We start from the raw sequence: 18468 nt of genomic DNA, 5'->3' as shown, positions 1-18468 counted from the left end.
AATGTTCAGTTTCTATGAACCGGTTGAGCCTATCTCATATTTTAATCAAGACCCAGGGCCTCAGGGTGGCAGTGTCCATTGCCCTGTTGTTAGACGGCGACCTCAGAGGAGCCCGGAAAGGGGTCCCGACTTCCCTGAGTCCCACCCGTATTGTATTGTAGCCGGGCACTGGCGAGAGATTCCCCAGGGGGAGGAATCTCGCAACTAGGATCGTACTTCTGGCACCACACGACACAGAGAGACCACACTGGGTATTCTCAGAAACAAGCTTTATCAAATAGGTATCACTGCAAATATGTACAAGATGAGCACGGGCTCAAGAGTCTCGGAAAGGTAGGGGGTAGCGGGACTGTCTCTGGTAACGGTTCAAAGCAGGGACGTATCCGGCGCACAGCTCACAATCCTCGAGCTGGGAGATACGTGGTCGGAGTCGGGGTCCGGCGGGACCGTGAGAGTCTGGGGGAGCCGCGAGTCACTCAGCAGGGCTCAGGTACAAGTTCGGAGGTCTTACGATCTTCAGGGAGCCGCGAGTCACTCAGCAGGGCTCAGGTACAAGTTCGGAGGTCTTACGATCTTCAGGGAGCCGCGAGTCACTCAGCAGGGCTTAGGTACAAGTTCGGAGGTCTTACGATCTTCAGGGAGCCGCGAGTCACTCAGCAGGGCTCAGGTGGGTTCCAGTTCCAGGAGCCGCGACCACGTCAGCAGGCTCTCGTTGTTCCAGCGTCGAATCTGCCGGACAGTCTCAGAGCACCCCTTGTTATAGGTCGACCCCGCTTTGATGTCCGGAGTCTGCGCAGGCAGGGGTCTTGTCACCTGGGGGCCGCTTGTCGGGGTTTCCTGCTATTGTCTTTTGATCCTTTCAGGGCCGGGTCGGGAGGAGTCCCAGACACCCAGCAGGCACGGAGCCAGCCCGCAGGGAGGCCGGAGGGCCGATCGAAACCCATCGTCCCAGGGGAGTTCAGAGGTGCGATAGAAACTGCTCCTCCCTCTCTCATCCCCTGGAAGCGTGATGTCCTCCAGCCGGAGTGGCGCCTTGAGGCCCGGGTCGCGCTGGAGCCGGGCGGCCATCTTGTTGCAGGGAGTGGGCACGCGGGCCCGGGGTGGCCGAAAGGAGAGAGGCCATGGACGGGGATGTCCGGGGTTGGTGCAGGTGTCCTGGTGGGAAAGGTCGGCTGGGCCGCGTGCTTGGGCTGCAGGCACCAGGTTTCGGTGGTGCGGGGGCACGGAGGGCCATTCTACGAGGCCGGGTCCAACACGCGTCCCCCCCAGCTGAAAGCCGGAGAGAACTGCCCATCACCTTGGGGGGGTTCTCGTCGCTGAGGCGGAAGAACCGGGAGAGGCCGTCAGCGTTGGCGTGGTCCGTACCAGGGCGGTGTTCTACGGTGAAGTCCATTCCTTGGAGGGAGATTGACCACCGCAGTAGCTTGGGGTTTTCTCCTCGCATCTGCATGAGCCATCGCAAGGGCCGATGGTCAGTTTGGACCCTGAAATGAGTGCCGAACAGGTAGGGTCGTAGTTTCTTGAGTGCCCAGACCACGGCAAAGGCTTCGCGCTCTATGGTGCTCCACTTCTGTTCTCGGGGTAGCAGCCGCCGACTGAGGAAGGCGACGGGCTGGTCTAGGCCTTGATCATTCACTTGGGACAGGACGGCCCCAATGCCATGCTCGGAGGCATCGGTCTGGACTATGAACTCCTTGGTGTAGTCGGGAGCCTGGAGGACGGGGGCCGTGCACATGGCCTTTTTTAGAGCATCGAAAGCTTCCTGGCAGGCAGCCGTCCATTGCACCTTCTTTGGCTGTTTTTTAGACGTGAGTTCCGTGAGAGGGCCGACCAGGCGAGGGGGACATCGTGGGCTAAGCCCAGGAGGAAATCCCGGAAGCGGAGGGGTACCACCAGTACCCGTCCGGATCCCAGCTCCACTGATTTCTGCTCACTATACAGGATGTTATTTTCCCAATAGATTCGGTGCGTTCCGGTCTGGTCACCTGCGGCTTGGCCCTCGGCCTGGCGCCGCAGCCCGACCAGGGAAGGACAGGTGGCTTGCTCCCGGCAAAATTCTTCCCGGGTGGGCCCGCCCTCGTGGCGCCAATGGGCCAACTCGGGTAGATCCCCCAACTCGGGGACCGGGGCGGGGTCGGATGGTGCGGGTTCGTCGCTGGCGACGGACCCTTCCGATGGGGGAACGGGAGGACCCTCGGCGGGGACGGTACGGGCTTCTTTGACCGGGATGCTCTCGACTTCTCTCCGGGGAGTGAGTCGGGCTGTCATAGATCGGGTGGTGGCACACACCCACTCGGGGAGTCCCATCATTCCTAGGTGGGCCTTGCGCTCTACGTGCTTCCAGGGAGAACTCTCCAGGTCGTTCCCTAAGAGGCAGTCGACCGGCTGGGAGGTTCTTACGGCCACCTTGAGTTTACCTATCACCCCTCCCCACTCAAATGGCACCAGGGCTACCTGACACATACTTTCCCTATTGTCTGCAGAGATTACGGGGCAAAAGACATTGGGGAGGATCTGCTCCTCGGGAACTAGGTGCCTGAGGACACCGGTGATACTGGCCCCGGTGTCCCGCAGGGCCTCTACCTGGTGGCCATTGATCTTGACGAGCTGCCCATATTTCTGTGTGTTGGACGGTAGGAGGCTACCAGGGATCATTTCCCTATCTCCCAGGGATACTAGGGCCATAGCGGCGGGTTCCCACTCCTCGGCTTCCTCAACCTCCTCCCCCAGGGCCACGTTGGCTAACTGTCTCGCAGGGGTGACTTGGGTGGCCATGGGGCACTCTGGGTCATTGGCGTAGTGCCCGGGTTTCTGGCAACGAAAACATGTGACGGTCACCCGGTGTCCTCGTCTCCCAGGGGGCCCTGTTACTGGCGGGGGGGCCGCCGGGAAAGGTGGAGGTGGTGTCTTCGGGGGGCTAGGCTGGGACTCTCTCGGCCCTCCCTGGTTCCCTCCCCCTCTCTGGCGGGGTGGTCCCTGACTGGTTCGGGGGTACTCTCCTACCATGCCCCGGGAGACCCGGGTGTTGGTCCAGCGGTCGGCCTCCACAGCCAGCTTCCGGGGATCTGTGAGCTTGCTATCCAGCAGATGTTGACGTAGCTCTACGAAGCAGTTCGCAGCCAGATGTTCCCATAACATGAGGTCAGTGAGTTCGGCAAGGGTGGTGACCTTGCTGCCCTTGACCCACCCATCGAAGGCCCGACTAAAAAAGTTTACATACTCCACCCAGGTGGTGCCCGGGATCTTCCTGCAGTCCCGGAACCGTTGGCGGTACATTTCTGGGGTGAGGCCGTATCTTGTGAGGAGAGCCTCTTTCATGTGGCTGTAGGAGGTCTGCAGGGAGAGGGGTAGGTCGAGCAGGGTGTCCCTTCCTTCGCTCAGAAACCGCCCCCACAACCCCGCCCCCCAGTCCTTCTGTGGAATCCGATGGGAGGTCATGGCGACCTCGTAGGCCCGAAACCATTGCTGAATGTCATCGTTTTTATAATATTCTTTGACCACATCCTTGGGGATGTGGACCTTCTGTTCCGCTGGGGGGGCCGTCTCTCGGTTCCCCGAGGGCCTCCCGTCCTCATTTCGGGCCTTGAGCTCGAGTTCTTTTAAGCTGCGTTCGTGCTCTAGTTGGAGCTTTCTTCCTTTGTGCTCCCGTTGGAGCTTCTTTTCTTCCAGTTCGCCTTGTACGCGCATTTGCTCTACCGCTAGCTTTTTCTCCGCTAACTTCAATTCGCCCTCGATTTTGAGTTAGGCTAACTCGAGTTCATGACTGCGGCTTCTCTCTCTGTCCGCAAGTTCTCCCGGGGATAGGCCCCCGTCTGGTACAATGCCTTGCACCTGATTGTCGCTGCTTTCACTTGGAGGGGGTTCGGCTTCGTCGGGGCGCTCCCCCGTGCCTTCCGGGCGGGATGCCCCGGTCTCCACCCAAGTTTTCAGTGCTTTCTGCAAGTCTTCCTTAGTGTTGAGGCCAGCGGTAGCTATTTTAAGTTCTTTGCAAAATTGTTTTAGCTCTTTGTGTGTGTATTCTTCCAGATGCTCCACCTGGAACACTCTGTTGGCGTTGGTTTCTGCGGAGCTCATGGCGCTTCCTTCTGCCATCTTTGTTGGTCGTGGGTCCGTTGTTCACTGTACGATCTCTAGGTGATGGGCCCGAATCCCGTCGCTTGCCACCAATGTTAGACGGCGACCTCAGAGGAGCCCGGAAAGGGGTCCCGACTTCCCTGAGTCCCACCCGTATTGTATTGTAGCCGGGCACTGGCGAGAGATTCCCCAGGGGCAGGAATCTCGCAACTAGGATCGTACTTCTGGCACCACACGACACAGAGAGACCACACTGGGTATTCTCAGAAACAAGCTTTATCAAATAGGTATCACTGCAAATATGTACAAGATGAGCACGGGCTCAAGAGTCTCGGAAAGGTAGGGGGTAGCGGGACTGTCTCTGGTAACGGTTCAAAGCAGGGACGTATCCGGCGCACAGCTCACAATCCTCGAGCTGGGAGATACGTGGTCGGAGTCGGGGTCCGGCGGGACCGTGAGAGTCTGGGGGAGCCGCGAGTCACTCAGCAGGGCTCAGGTACAAGTTCGGAGGTCTTACGATCTTCAGGGAGCTGCGAGTCACTCAGCAGGGCTCAGGTACAAGTTCGGAGGTCTTACGATCTTCAGGGAGCCGCGAGTCACTCAGCAGGGCTCAGGTACAAGTTCGGAGGTCTTACGATCTTCAGGGAGCCGCGAGTCACTCAGCAGGGCTCAGGTGGGTTCCAGTTCCAGGAGCCGCGACCACGTCAGCAGGCTCTCGTTGTTCCAGCGTCGAATCTGCCGGACAGTCTCAGAGCACCCCTTGTTATAGGTCGACCCCGCTTTGATGTCCGGAGTCTGCGCAGGCAGGGGTCTTGTCACCTGGGGGCCGCTTGTCGGGGTTTCCTGCTATTGTCTTTTGATCCTTTCAGGGCCGGGTCGGGAGGAGTCCCAGACACCCAGCAGGCACGGAGCCAGCCCGCAGGGAGGCCGGAGGGCCGATCGAAACCCATCGTCCCAGGGGAGTTCAGAGGTGCGATAGAAACTGCTCCTCCCTCTCTCATCCCCTGGAAGCGTGGTGTCCTCCAGCCGGAGTGGCGCCTTGAGGCCCGGGTCGCGCTGGAGCCGGGCGGCCATCTTGTTGCAGGGAGTGGGCACGCGGGCCCGGGGTGGCCGAAAGGAGAGAGGCCATGGACGGGGATGTCCGGGGTTGGTGCAGGTGTCCTGGTGGGAAAGGTCGGCTGGGCCGCGTGCTTGGGCTGCAGGCACCAGGTTTCGGTGGTGCGGGGGCACGGAGGGCCATTCTACGAGGCCGGGTCCAACACCTGTAATGCCGGTCTTCCTGTGGAGAGCTCTGGATACCAGGAACAGCCACAAAACACTATCAGTCCTAGAGAAATATGGCCACATTTTTTGCTCCTGAAACCCAACGGTCTGCTGCATGATGTGCTGTCTTTAGCAGGCAGGATGAGTTTTAGTGAGACCGTTCAGAAGGCATTTTCCATTGTAGATTGATGAGAGCACAAGATACTGAATGAGAGTGTTCAGGTGCTGTTGGAATGAACCAGAGAGTCCCACTTATGAGTCCCTGCTGGAACGTGCACGTTTTGCCTTTATATTGATTTGAGTTTGTAGAGTAGTCTTCTGGGTACAATAATGTTTCAGTCCGGTACACAAGAGTCGAACAAAGCATGTACTGCTAGCCTTGAGTGAGTTGGCACGATCTGAAGGGGAGATCTTTAACTCCCACATGGACTACACTACAGCAGGCATCCATGGCAGTCTGTGTTAATCCTTTGGGCTGTCATGTTTTCACTCTTGTATTTGATGCTGGTCTGAGAGTCCTCATGGACTTAGGGAAGCCAGTTTTGTCATACCCATATACCGGACAATACTGAGTGGTACTGATGAGCGTCTTGATTTCTAACACACTTGTGTTTTCCTGTAGGTCCGGAGCTAGGTGGAGAGTTCCCGGTTCAAGACATGAAATCTGGCGAAGGAGGGCTGCTGCAGGTCACTTTGGAAGGGATTAATCTGAAGTTCATGCACAGTCAGGTAGGAAGGTTTGAGTGTGCAGAACACCGAGCCCATTCGTCAGTGTGTAGAATCCTCTCCTCCATGGGTGTGTGTCTCGGAGCCCCTTCCATGTCTCTGTATGACAGACCCACCCCTCAGATGTTCTGTATATCCCTGACCCCCATTGTGTGTGCAAGCGCCCAAACCCCATATATCTGTGGCTTTGAGCCCCTCTCATGTGCCTGTGTGCCACAGCCAGCCGCATGTGTATGTATGCCTAAAACCCCACACTTCTGGTCCTTCTTTAACATGCCTACAAACATGTAGCTCATTGCACTGACTTTACTCCTTTTGCTCAGGCCTAAATGTCCTTTCAGAAGTACAGCATGTGACATCATTGTACAATAGGACTTGGGTCTTAAATGAGGGTCTGCCAGTGAAGCCCCAGTGTCTGTGCGTGCAGTAGACTCCCCCCAAGTCTGTGTACAACTGTTATCTGATGTCTGTACACCCCAGAGAACCCTGACATCCTTGTAACCCCGGGAAACCCTGACGTCCTTGCAACTCCAGAGAACCCTGATGTCTTTGTACCCCAGAGAACCCTGATGTCTTTTTACCCCAGAGAACACAGATGTCCTTTTAACCCCAGACAACCTTGACTTCCTTGTAACCCCGGAGAACCCTACGTCCTTATACTCCAGAGAACCCCGACTTACTTGTACCCCAGAGAACCCTGTTGTCCTTCTACCCCACAGAACCCTATCGTCCTTGTACCCCACAGAACCCTGACTTCTTTGTACCCCACAGAACCCTGACGTCCATGTACCCCACAGAACCCTGACGTCTTTGTGCACCAGAGAACTATAACGTCTCTGTATTCTGGAGAACCCTGACCGCTGTGGATACCAGGAAACACTTACGTCTCTTTAATCGTGGCCACCTATGTATGTATTCGCACAAAGGTTCTCCGGTGGCACTTTTCATGGGAACCACAACGTATTTGTTTATTCCGGGGACACCCTGTCATCATAGTTAGGGACCCCTTATGTTTGTGAACATTCCAGGATACCTGTTGGCTGTTTGGATGGGACCTTTATCCATAAATCTATCAGCTAGAAGCCACTCCAGGTAAATGTCAGAAGCCCAAGTCCCTTAGTCATTCTGTGGCCACCTCTATAGGGGATGCCTGTGCTAAGGGGCTCCTGACTGTGCCGCCTCTGCCTGCGTGTCAGTGCAGAGGCCGCCCCTGCCTGCGTGTCGGTGCAGAGGCCGCCCCCGCCTGCGTATCTGTTCAGAGGCCGCCCCCGCCTGCGTATCTGTTCAGAGGCTTCCCCCGACCTGCTTGTCTGTACAGAGGCCGCCCCCGACCTGCGTGTCTGTACAGAGGCCGCCCCCGACCTGCGTGTCTGTACAGAGGCCGCCCCCGACCTGCTTGTCTGTGCAGAGGCCGCCCCCGACCTGCGTGTCTGTGCAGAGGCCGCCCCCGACCTGCGTGTCTGTGCAGAGGCCGCCCCCGACCTGCGTGTCTGTGCAGAGGCCGCCCCCGACCTGCGTGTCTGTGCAGAGGCCGCCCCCGACCTGCGTGTCTGTGCAGAGGCCGCCCCCGACCTGCGTGTCTGTGCAGAGGCCGCCCCCGACCTGCGTGTCTGTGCAGAGGCCGCCCCCGACCTGCGTGTCTGTGCAGAGGCCGCCCCCGACCTGCGTGTCTGTGCAGAGGCCGCCCCCGACCTGCGTGTCTGTGCAGAGGCCGCCCCCGACCTGCGTGTCTGTGCAGAGGCCGCCCCCGACCTGCGTGTCTGTGCAGAGGCCGCCCCCGACCTGCGTGTCTGTGCAGAGGCCGCCCCCGACCTGCGTGTCTGTGCAGAGGCCGCCCCCGACCTGCGTGTCTGTGCAGAGGCCGCCCCCGACCTGCGTGTCTGTGCAGAGGCCGCCCCCGACCTGCGTGTCTGTGCAGAGGCCGCCCCCGACCTGCGTGTCTGTGCAGAGGCCGCCCCCGACCTGCGTGTCTGTGCAGAGGCCGCCCCCGACCTGCGTGTCTGTGCAGAGGCCGCCCCCGACCTGCGTGTCTGTGCAGAGGCCGCCCCTGCCTGCGTGTCTGTTCAGAGGCTGAGGGAGGGAGGGAGGGAGAAAGAGGGCGAGGGAGGGATAGAGGGATAGAGGGATAGTGAGATAGTTAGTTAGTGCTGGGTCAGTCAACAGATTAATAGAGTTACCTGGGAGCTCAGATGTACTGCGAGTGCCTAGTGATTTTGTGTTTTCCCAAGAGGCGTGTTTCACCGCTGTCCTGCTGTTGGAGCAGTCCTGCTTGATGCAGAGATATTCCATATCCTGGATGTATAGATGGAGAAGACTGGCAGCATTGTTTTTTCCTTCTCCCACTTCTTTGCATCCCTCTGATGGTGCTGTGGTTGCTGGTGTGCTGAGAGCCACCGGAGGTGGGGAGCTCGTCAGCCAGGAGGCAAGGGTACATGCCGTAACAGCTTTGTAAAAGGAACTTATAAATGATGCAGCTGCCTTTGAAGATGGTGCAGGCCAGCAAGGGGAGTTCCATACGTATGAGGGATCAGGTGCTTATATTTCTTCACAATACGTCAAAAGGGAACCCCCTCTCTCATTCACTGTTGTGGTTGAGATTTGTTCACTCCATGGATAAGACTTGGGGTTTGTAGGATGCCCATAAGGGCTTCTCTGGGGGGGGGGGGGACCTGGTTCACTTTGTTTAGTTGGTACAAACCAGAATTGCTTTCTTGACAGTGTGTTCCTTGAGGGTGGGGTTGATGTACAGGGAGAATCGAAAAGACGTGGCCTTCGTTTAGTTGGGATTTGAAGCCGTCAAAGTGCAGGTCATTGAGGCAGATTTTGAGTATTTGTAAATACCAGGCAATCGTCTTGGTTGGATTGAGCTTCAGGTAAGTGCGATACATCCAGGTGTGAATGAGGTGCCGCGTCTGAGGCATTGGCTACCTAGAGTGGAGTGAGTCCGTGTGGACACACCCCTACCAGCAAGTCTTGTGAGTATCTGTGCAGGCACTGCCCACAAGGTGTCTCTGTGCAGGCGCTCCACACAAGGCGTTCCTGTGCAGGCGCACGCCGGCCAGTGTGTCTTCATAGTAAACCCTCTCCGTCTGTGCCTGTTTACTGATGATTCTTTCCATGAGCCAGTTTTGATGCACACAATCTGTGTGATGCTGCCCCTCTCGGTGAGCCTGCAGGATCACACTTCTCTGCCAGAGTGGGTGCCCCTCTCGGTGAGCCTGCAGGATCACACTTCTCTACCAAGAGGCAGAGTGGGTGCCCCTCTCTGTGAGCCTGCAGGATCACACTTCTCTGCCAGAGTGGGTGCCCCTCTCGGTGAGCCTGCAGGATCACACTTCTCTGCCAGAGTGGGTGCCCCTCTCGGTGAGCCTGCAGGATCACACTTCTCTGCCAGAGTGGGTGCCCCTCTCCGTGAGCCTGCAGGATCACACTTCTCTACCAAGAGACAGAGTGGGTGCCCCTCTCGGTGAGCCTGCAGGATCACACTTTTCTACCAAGAGGCAGAGTGGGTGCCCCTCTTGGTGAGCCTGCAGGATCACACTTCTCTACCAAGAGGCAGAGTGGGTGCCCCTCTCTGTGAGCCTGCAGGATCACTCTTCTCTACCAGGAGACAGAGTGAGTGCCCCTCTCGGTGAGCCTGCAGGATCACACTTCTCTACCAAGAGACAGAGTGGGTGCCCCTCTCTGTGAGCCTGCAGGATCACTCTTCTCTACCAGGAGACAGAGTGGGTGCCCCTCTCCGTGAGCCTGCAGGATCACACTTCTCTGCTAGAGTGGGTGCCCCTCTTGGTGAGCCTGCAGGATCACACTTCTCTACCAAGAGGCAGAGTGGGTGCCCCTCTCGGTGAGCCTGCAGGATCACACTTCTCTACCAAGAGGCAGAGTGGGTGCCCCTCTTGGTGAGCCTGCAGGATCACACTTCTCTACCAGGAGACAGAGTGGGTGCCCCTCTCCGTGAGCCTGCAGGATCACACTTCTCTGCTAGAGTGGGTGCCCCTCTTGGTGAGCCTGCAGGATCACACTTCTCTGCCAGAGTGGGTGCCCCTCTCGGTGAGCCTGCAGGATCACACTTCTCTACCAAGAGGCAGAGTGGGTGCCCCTCTCGGTGAGCCTGCAGGATCACACTTCTCTACCAAGAGGCAGAGTGGGTGCCCCTCTTGGTGAGCCTGCAGGATCACACTTCTCTACCAAGAGGCAGAGTGGGTGCCCCTCTCTGTGTGTCTGTATATACCAGACACTTCATATATGACTCTCTTAACCCAGGAGGCCTGTGTGCCATGATGGGTGTGCTCGAGTCTCCCCTCTAATGCCAGTGGCATCCTCCCTGTAGATATATGGCACTGTCCTCTCCTATGTTGGAGTACGCTAGAGTCGCTTCTCTAATGCCAGTGCCTCTGCCCATGAGCTACTGTCCTGGCTGTGCATTGTATACTCTTCCTGTATATGTGTAGGTGCTAGGGCGTCACCCAGTGGCGTCTGTGTGCTCCACAGATCACTTTCTCACTTACTATTATGTGTAGATTTCTTCCTAAATTCATTTTAGTGTTCGCTTTATATGACGCCTGAGTGAGACTTTGTTCTGCACCAATAGAGCTGCTTTTGGTGTGCAACCCCTCACATAAGGCCCACATTTGCTTCAGATGGTATCTGTGTGTACCCTGCCAGCTTGTTTGTCAAGCTGCTATTTGCATGCCTTCTTACTGTGACCTGTTCTCCAGCTCCATATCACACCGGTCAGAAAATAAGGCATGCAAGGTACCCGGGCTTGAAGTCACCTTCGATAGCTGCTCCTTAGCAAGGACAACACTCTTGCAGACCTTCTCGGAAGACCCCCTTGCATCCTGCAGATGAAAGGAACATTGAGTAGAAGAAAGGGATCGCACTTTCATGGCATCGGCTGTGGCATCACATTTCGTTTTGTAGCACAGAAGGAATTGCCAGCAGGTGGTGTTTCACAAAAGGGTTATTTAAAATATTTTTTTTAAACAACAATAATATACGAATAAGCACTAAGAAAGCAGTAAAAGATTAGACATTGGCATCTTGTTATTTAGGGTTGTATGTTCGGAGAGTTCCATCAAGTATACACACCTGTCATTTTCATCCAGTGCTTTAAGAGAGGAGAAAAGCATACTGTTGGTTATGCCGACGCCATTTTGGGTGCATTTATTCACCTCAGACATGGCAACATAATAAACCTTCTGCAACAGTGGTAGAAATAGCATCGGGCAAGCCCAAAATTGACAGCTTATGTCGGTTTACTGACCACGTAACCCTTAGGGGAGATTCCCTCTTGTAACTGACCCATGTTGGCTCTCTGAGGAATCTTTCCTCTTGGAAGTGTCCCATGTTGGCTCTCCGAGGCATATTCCCTCTTGGAAGTGTCCCATGTTAGCTCTCTGAGGAATATTCCCTCTTGGAAGTGACCCATTTTGGCTCTCTGATCGAGAATCCTCTTGGAAGTGACCTAAGTTGGCTCTCTGAGGGAGATTCCTCTTGGTAGTGACCCATGTTGGCTCTCTGAGGCAGATTCCCTCTTGGAAGTGACCCATGTTGGCTCTCTGAGGGAGATTCATCTTGGAAGTGACCCATGTTGGCTCTCTGAGGGAGATTCCTCTTGGTAGTGACACATGTTGTCTCTCTGAGGTAGATTCCCTCCTGGAAGTGGGCCATGCTGACTTTGAGGGAGATTCTTCTTGAAAGTGACCCATGTTGGCACTCTGAGGCAGATTCCCTCTTGGAATTGACCCATGTTGGCTTCATGTTGGTCCCTATGTGTGCTTTTCCCCTGGAGGTCCCTATGTGTGCTCTTCCGGGAGGTCCCTATGTATGCTCTCCCGGGAGGTCCCTGTGTGTGCTCTTCCCGGTAAGGCTGTGTGTGCTCTTCCCGGGAGGTCCCTGTGTGTGCTCTTCCCGGGAGGTCCCTGTGTGTGCTCTTCCCGGGATGTCCCTGTGTGTGCTCTTCCCGGGAGGTCCCTGTGTGTGCTCTTCCCGGGAGGTCCCTGTGTGTGCTCTTCCCGGGAGGTCCCTGTGTGTGCTCTTCCCGGGAGGTCCCTGTGTGTGCTCTTCCCGGGAGGTCCCTGTGTGTGCTCTTCCCGGGAGGTCCCTGTGTGTGCTCTTCCCGGGAGGTCCCTGTGTGTGCTCTTCCCGGGAGGTCCCTGTGTGTGCTCTTCCCGGGAAGTCCCTGTGTGTGCTCTTCCCGGGAGGTCCCTGTGTGTGCTCTTCCATGGAGGTTCCTGTGTGTGCTTTTCCCAGGGAGGGCTCTGTATGTGCTCTTCCCGGGAGGTCCCCGTGTGTGCCCTTCCCGATAGGGCTCTGTGTGTGCTCTGCCCTATCTGTAGGTGATCTCTAGGTACACTGTCCTATCTGTAGGTGATCTCTAGGTACACTGACCTATCTGTAGGTGATCTCTAGGTACACTGCCCTATCTGTAGGTGATCTCTAGGTACACTGCCCTATCTGTAGGTCATCTCTAGGTACACTGCCCTATCTGTAGGTGATCTCTAGGTACACTGCCCTATCTGTAGGTGATCTCTAGGTACACTGCCCTATCTGTAGGTGATCTCTAGGTACACTGCCCTATCTGTGGTGCTCTCTAGGTACACTGCCCTATCTGTAGGTGATCTCTAGGTACACTGCCCTATCTGTAGGTGATCTCTTGGTACACTGCCCTATCTGTGGGTGATCTCTAGGTACACTGCCCTATCTGTGGGTGATCTCTAGGTACACTGCCCTGTCTGTGGTATTCTATAGGTACACTTCCCTATCTGTAGGTGATCTCTAGGTACACTGCCCTATCTGTAGGTGATCTCTAGGTACACTGCCCTATCACTGCCCTATCTGTGGTGCTCTCTAGCTACACTGCCCTATCTGTGGTGCTCTATAGCTACACTGCCCTATCTGTGGTGCTCTCTGGCTATACTGCCCTATCTGTGGTGCTCTCTGGCTATACTGCCCTATCTGTGGTGCTCTCTAGGTACACTGCCCTATCTGTGGTGCTCTCTAGCTACACTACCCTATCTGTGGTGGTCTCTAGATGCACTGCCCTGTCTGTGGTGCTCTACCTGTGCCCTCCCCTATCTATGATGTGCTGTGGGTACACTGCCCTATCTGTGGTGCTCTCCCCGTGCCCTGCCCGATCTGTGGTGCTCTGGGTGTGTCCTGTCCTATCTGTAGGTGCTCTCTAGATACACTGCCCTATCTGTAAGTGCTCTCTAGGTACACTGCCCTTTCTGTAGTGCCCTGTGTATGCCCTGTCCTATCTGTCCCTAGCGAGCACCTACACGGTCTTATCTGTTGGTATTTTCTAGGTACACTGGCCCTATCTGTGGTGCTCTGGATGTGCCCTGCCTTCAAGTTGTGCTCTGGGTGTGCCCTGCCTATCTGTGGTGCTCTGGATGTGCCCTGCTTATATGGTGCTCTGGATGTGCCCTGCCTATCTGTGGTGCTCTGGATGTGCCCTGCCTATATGTTGTGCTCTGTCGTGTTCCCTGCCTATATGTTGTGCTCTCGGTGTACCCTGTCCTTCTGTGGGCCTCAGGGTGTGCCCTGCCTATCTGTGGTGCTCTGTGTGTGCCCTGCCTATCTGTGGTGCTCTGGGTGTGTCCTACCTATCTGCGGTGCTCTCTAGGTACACTGCCCTGTCTCGGGTGCTCTCTAGGTACACTGCCCTATCTGTAGGTGCTCTCTAGATACTGTCCTATCTGTGATGCTCTGGGTGTGCCCTGCCCTATATGTGATGCTTCCTAGGCACACTGCCCTATCTGCAGTGCTCTCTAGGTACACTGCCCTATCTGTGATGCTGTGGGTGTGCCTTTCCCTATCTGTGGTGCTCTCTGGCTATACTGCCCTATCTGTGGTGCTCTCTAGTTACACTACCCTATCTGTGGTGGTCTCCAGATGCACTGCCCTGTCTGTGGTGCTCTGCCTGTGCCCTCCCCTATCTATGATGCGCTGTGGGTACACTGCCCTATCTGTGGATGCTCTCTAGGTACACCGCATTATCTGTGGTATTTTCTAGGTACACTGCCCTATCTGTGGTGCTCTCCCCGTGCCCTGCCCGATCTGTGGTGCTCTCGGTGTATCCTGTCCTATCTGTAGGTGCTCTCTAGATACACTGCCCTATCTGTAGGTGCTTTCTAGTTACACTGCCCTATCTGTAAGTGCTCTCTAGGTACACTGCCCTTTCTGTAGTGCTCTGTGTATGCCCTGTCCTATCTGTCCCTAGAGAGCACCTACACGGTCATATCTGTTGGTATTCTCTATGTTCACTGGCCCCATCTGTGGTGCTCTGGATGTGCCCTGCCTACATGTTGTGCTCTGGGTGTGCCCTGCCTATCTGTTGTGCTCTGCATGTGCCCTGCCTATATGTTGTGCTCTGCGTGTGCCCTGCCTATATGTTGTGCTCTCTGTGTGCCCTGCCCTTCTGTGGGCCTCAGGGTGTGCCCTGCCTATCTGTGGTGCTCTGTGTGTGTCCTACCTATCTGTAGGTGCTCTCTAGTTACACTGCCCTACCTGTGGTGCGCTGGGTTTGCCCTGCCCTATCCGTAGGTGCTCTCTGGGTACACTGCCCTATATGAGGGTGATCTCTATATTACACTGGATGCTTTGTGTGGACTCTTCTCTTAGGGGTGATTTGCTTATGTGCTTCATATGCACTCAGCCTTGGGGGGTGCTCTGCTCTCTGGGTGTGCGCTTAGCCTTGGTGCTGCTCTGCCTGTGGGTGCTTTGTGTGCCTTTGTGTGTCTTGTGCTCTAAGGGGTGTTCTGCGAGTGTGCTTTTTGTGCGCTCAGCCATGTGTCCTTTGTGTGCACTCACCTTGGGGGTGCTCTGCCCTGTGGGTGCTTTGTGTGCGCTCAGCCTTTGGTTGCTTTTCCCTGTGGGTATGTTGTTTGCTCTGCCCATTGGGTATTCTTTGATCTTCTGCCCTATGGATGCTTTATGTGGACTCTGCTCTAAGGGGTGCTTTGCTTGTGTGCTTCGTGTGAGCTGAGCCTCGGGGGGTGCGTTCAGCCTTGGGGTGCTTTGCCCTGTGGGAGCTTGGTGTGCACTCAGCCTTGGGGTTGCTCTGCCCTGTGGGGTCTTTGTGTGCCTTGTGCTCTAAGGGGTGCCATGAGAAGTTGGCCTGGTATATGCTGTCCACTAGTTATAGTGGGCACCATACACCAGTCCAAACAACCCTTATTGATGATTAGGTTTAAGACAACCTTTATTGAAAGCTATCCTAGTGGTAGCTATGGAGAGCAGCCTTCAGGCTAAGTCTTGAAGGATTGTAAAGCTGCTTGGTTTACCAGATTATAACCTCTTGAATTACTAAATGAAAGGAGAACCACACAAGGTATATGTTTAAAATATATGTATTTATTTCTAAACACTCTCTACTAACCTCTTTATGAGATTAGAGAGCAAGGCACACAATAATACAGTTCTAAAATGACAGTAAATAGCACAATACACAGTGGGCCCCAGGACGAGACCATATATTAAGAAAGTGGTATAAGAACCACGACTTGACTAGACACAGTGCCTAGAGCACATAGAATCGCTGGGACCCAAGGAACCACCCAAGGTAGTGACACAGGGGACCCACGGGGGACGTGTGCAGTGTGAGAACACAGCCACGTGCTCCTTACAATCCTATGGGAAAGACACAGTTGAAATGTTAGGGTTTAAGGACACTTAGGAGAGGACTTGGAGCAAACACTTTCAGACTTAGGAGGTTCTAAGGCCAGCACCCACGTGAGCACCGGAGTACTGGTGTTACCTAACCCAGGGAAGCCGGGTACATAGGTGTCAAATGGTGTCGGGAATCTTCGATGTCGTTAATGGAGAGTTGCTGCAAAGTGCTGCTACCATGGAAAGGAGAAGTGTCCCGTGTGATGCAAGCCTGGATCAAAGATGTGAAGAACCTGAAAGCAGAGGGGACAGAGTCTGGGTCCCTTGCCAGTGACCAGGGGCACGATAGACGAATGCCCCCCAATGTCGGGTGTTAAGTGTGTGATGAGGTGAAGCTTGACTCCACTGCCACGGAGACCAGGAGGCGTCAACGACGACTACAGTCTGCAGGCGAGCTGTCCCACGAAGGATGTCGAGTGCTGGTGGGTCGGTGTCCGGATTGGAGACCAACAAGCCTTGTCAACGGCAACCCACGCGGTGACAGTAAAGGTCCTGTGGACTCCCCAAGCGATGGAGAGTCAGGGCACATGTGGAGCAACCAGATAAACCCATTGAAAGTCAAAGTACCCTTCTCAGGGACCCACAAGTCGACGGACAAGGGATCGCGAAGGGGCCTCGATCGGAATCACTAAATACAAGCCCATGGGTCACTCGAGTGTGGGCCAGCAATCTTCAGTGGAATCACTGCTCGGGGGTCTGGACTACAAGTAGCCCAAAGCACAGCCTCCGGGATCGCCAAGAAGCATATGCTGCTGCAAATGTGTATGGTGTCCAGGCGTTCGGGTTGCACGGTCCCCACGAGGGCTTTGGATCTCAGGGTTGTTGAGAGCACAGATTGGTCTCGGGAAAGCTTGGAAACCCACCTCCTGTGTTGCAAAGTCTTCGGAGTCCTTCAGGAGCTGCATAGTTGCAAACCGGACAGATGCGTCTTTGGTGCCTGCCTTGCAGGAGGGGAGTAACTCCTTTACTCCAAGGGATATTCTTCAGTCATCCAACGTGGTGTAGATAGTAGAAGTTCTGGGATTCTGTAGCAGAGTTTCGTCCAGGTAAATCTAAAGTCCTGTAGTCAGGGGTTCCTACTTTATACCCAAGGAAGGGGTGGGACAAACTCTGGGGACCCACCTATGAGAGGGTCAGGACAGAGGGGTGGCTACACCCATATATATCCTTTGTCCAGTTTCGCGCCAGAGCAGGGGCTGGTAGCCCCTGCAACCGGTTTGAGCTGGACTATGCACAGGTACACCAAATGTACCCCCAGTGCAGACATCAAAGCACTCTTGAAGTGCACCCACCCAGCCCCAATACACTAAAGCCTGTCTGGGAGGTGGTGACACCTCCCTGTGACAGGAAACCTATTGTCCAGGCCTCCCCTGCCGGCGTTTCGTCCAGCAGCAGGAGGGCAGACTCGTGTCTGTTGCTGACAGCATCCATTTTGTGAGGACAGGGTCTGTGAAGCTGGTACCATGTGTACCGGTGAAGTCATGTTTCTTCCTCTAGTAGGGTGGAATCATACCTCCGCCGCCAGTTACTGGTGGGGAGGTATGATTCCAAGGTGTCTGACACCAAACACAACATGTTTCCATGCAGCCGTTCCAAAGTTAAAATTTACCGCAAGATTATAATGCATTTAAGAGTATAAGGTTTGGCTGCATCACAAACAACCCCGGAATAAAGGTTCCAAAGGCTGCAGAGGGGCTCTGCTCATGCATGGGCACCCTCTCACATAAAACCCAGCACCCTGCCTTCAGGATTGTTAAGGCCTGCCATAGGGGTGACTGATAGGTTTACATGTGCAGTGATATGGATAGATATAGGGAACCTATATCTCAGTAAGGGGTGCATATCTCAGTAAGGGGTGCATACATCACATTACACAGGCAGCTGTAGCAGACCTTTAGTGTCATTTTGAATGGACTCCCAGGGGTGGCATAATACATGCTGCAGCCCCTGAGAGGCCTCTGGGGTACCTATGCCCTGGGGACATAGTATACCATATACTAGGGACTTGTAAGGGTATCCCAGAATCCAATATGTGGTGTACCTAAAGTACATGCAATCAATTTAGAGAGGAAGCAGCTAGGCTGGGGCCCTGGATAGCAGGGCGCCAGCCAGACTAAAGTCGAAAAACAGTGAAACATCAGCATAAAGTGGGGGTAACTATAAGAAGCAGATCCTACTCTCCTACAGGTGCTCTGTGAGGGTGTTGTGTGTACTAAACCTTGTGTGCTCTTGCCTTGGGAGTGCTCTGCCCTGTGGGTGCTTTGTGTGCGCTCAGCCGTGTGGGCTCCTGCCTTGGGGGGTGCTCTGCCTTCTGGGTGTGTGCCCAGCCTTGGGGTGCTCTGCCTTCTGGGTGTGTGCCCAGCCTTGGGGTGCTATGCCTTCTGGGTGTGTGCCCAGCCTTGGGGTGCTCTGCCTTCTGGGTGTGTGCCCAGCCTTGGGGTGCTCTGCCCTGTGGGTGCTTTGTGTGCGCTCAGCCTTGGGGTTGCTCTGCCCTGTGAGGGCTTTGTGTGCCTTGTGCTCTAAGGGGTGCTCTGTGAGGGTGCTTTGTGTGCGCTCAGCCGTGTTTTCTCTCGCCTTGGGGGTGCTGTGCCGTCTGGGTGCTTTGTGTGTGCTCAGCCGTGTGTGCTCTTGCCTTGGGGGTGCTCTGCCATGTGGGTATTGTTTGTTCTTCTGCTAAGCATGCTTACTCTTACATTACTCCTAAAGCCTGGAACGCCACATAAGAGGCGG

At 55.3% G+C, this 18468-nt stretch overlaps 1 protein-coding gene across 23 annotated transcripts in view; it reads left to right on the top strand.

The window, feature by feature from the left end:
- The window catches only part of MADD (MAP kinase activating death domain), a 987832-nt gene that overhangs the window by 695088 nt on the left and 274276 nt on the right, over positions 1–18468 (top strand). For all 23 annotated transcript variants that reach the window (XM_085646575.1, XM_085646564.1, XM_085646561.1 and 20 more), the window contains one exon: positions 5960–6066. In XM_085646575.1, the coding sequence (XP_085502701.1) occupies positions 5960–6066 (107 nt within the window). The remainder of the gene's footprint in view (positions 1–5959; positions 6067–18468) is intronic.

This window comes from Triturus cristatus, chromosome 3_1 (genome assembly GCF_964204655.1).
Source record: "Triturus cristatus chromosome 3_1, aTriCri1.1, whole genome shotgun sequence".
NCBI classification, from domain to species: domain Eukaryota; kingdom Metazoa; phylum Chordata; class Amphibia; order Caudata; family Salamandridae; genus Triturus; species Triturus cristatus.
Note: the sequence above shows the minus strand (reverse complement) of the source record. Positions and strands in the feature narration are given on the sequence as shown.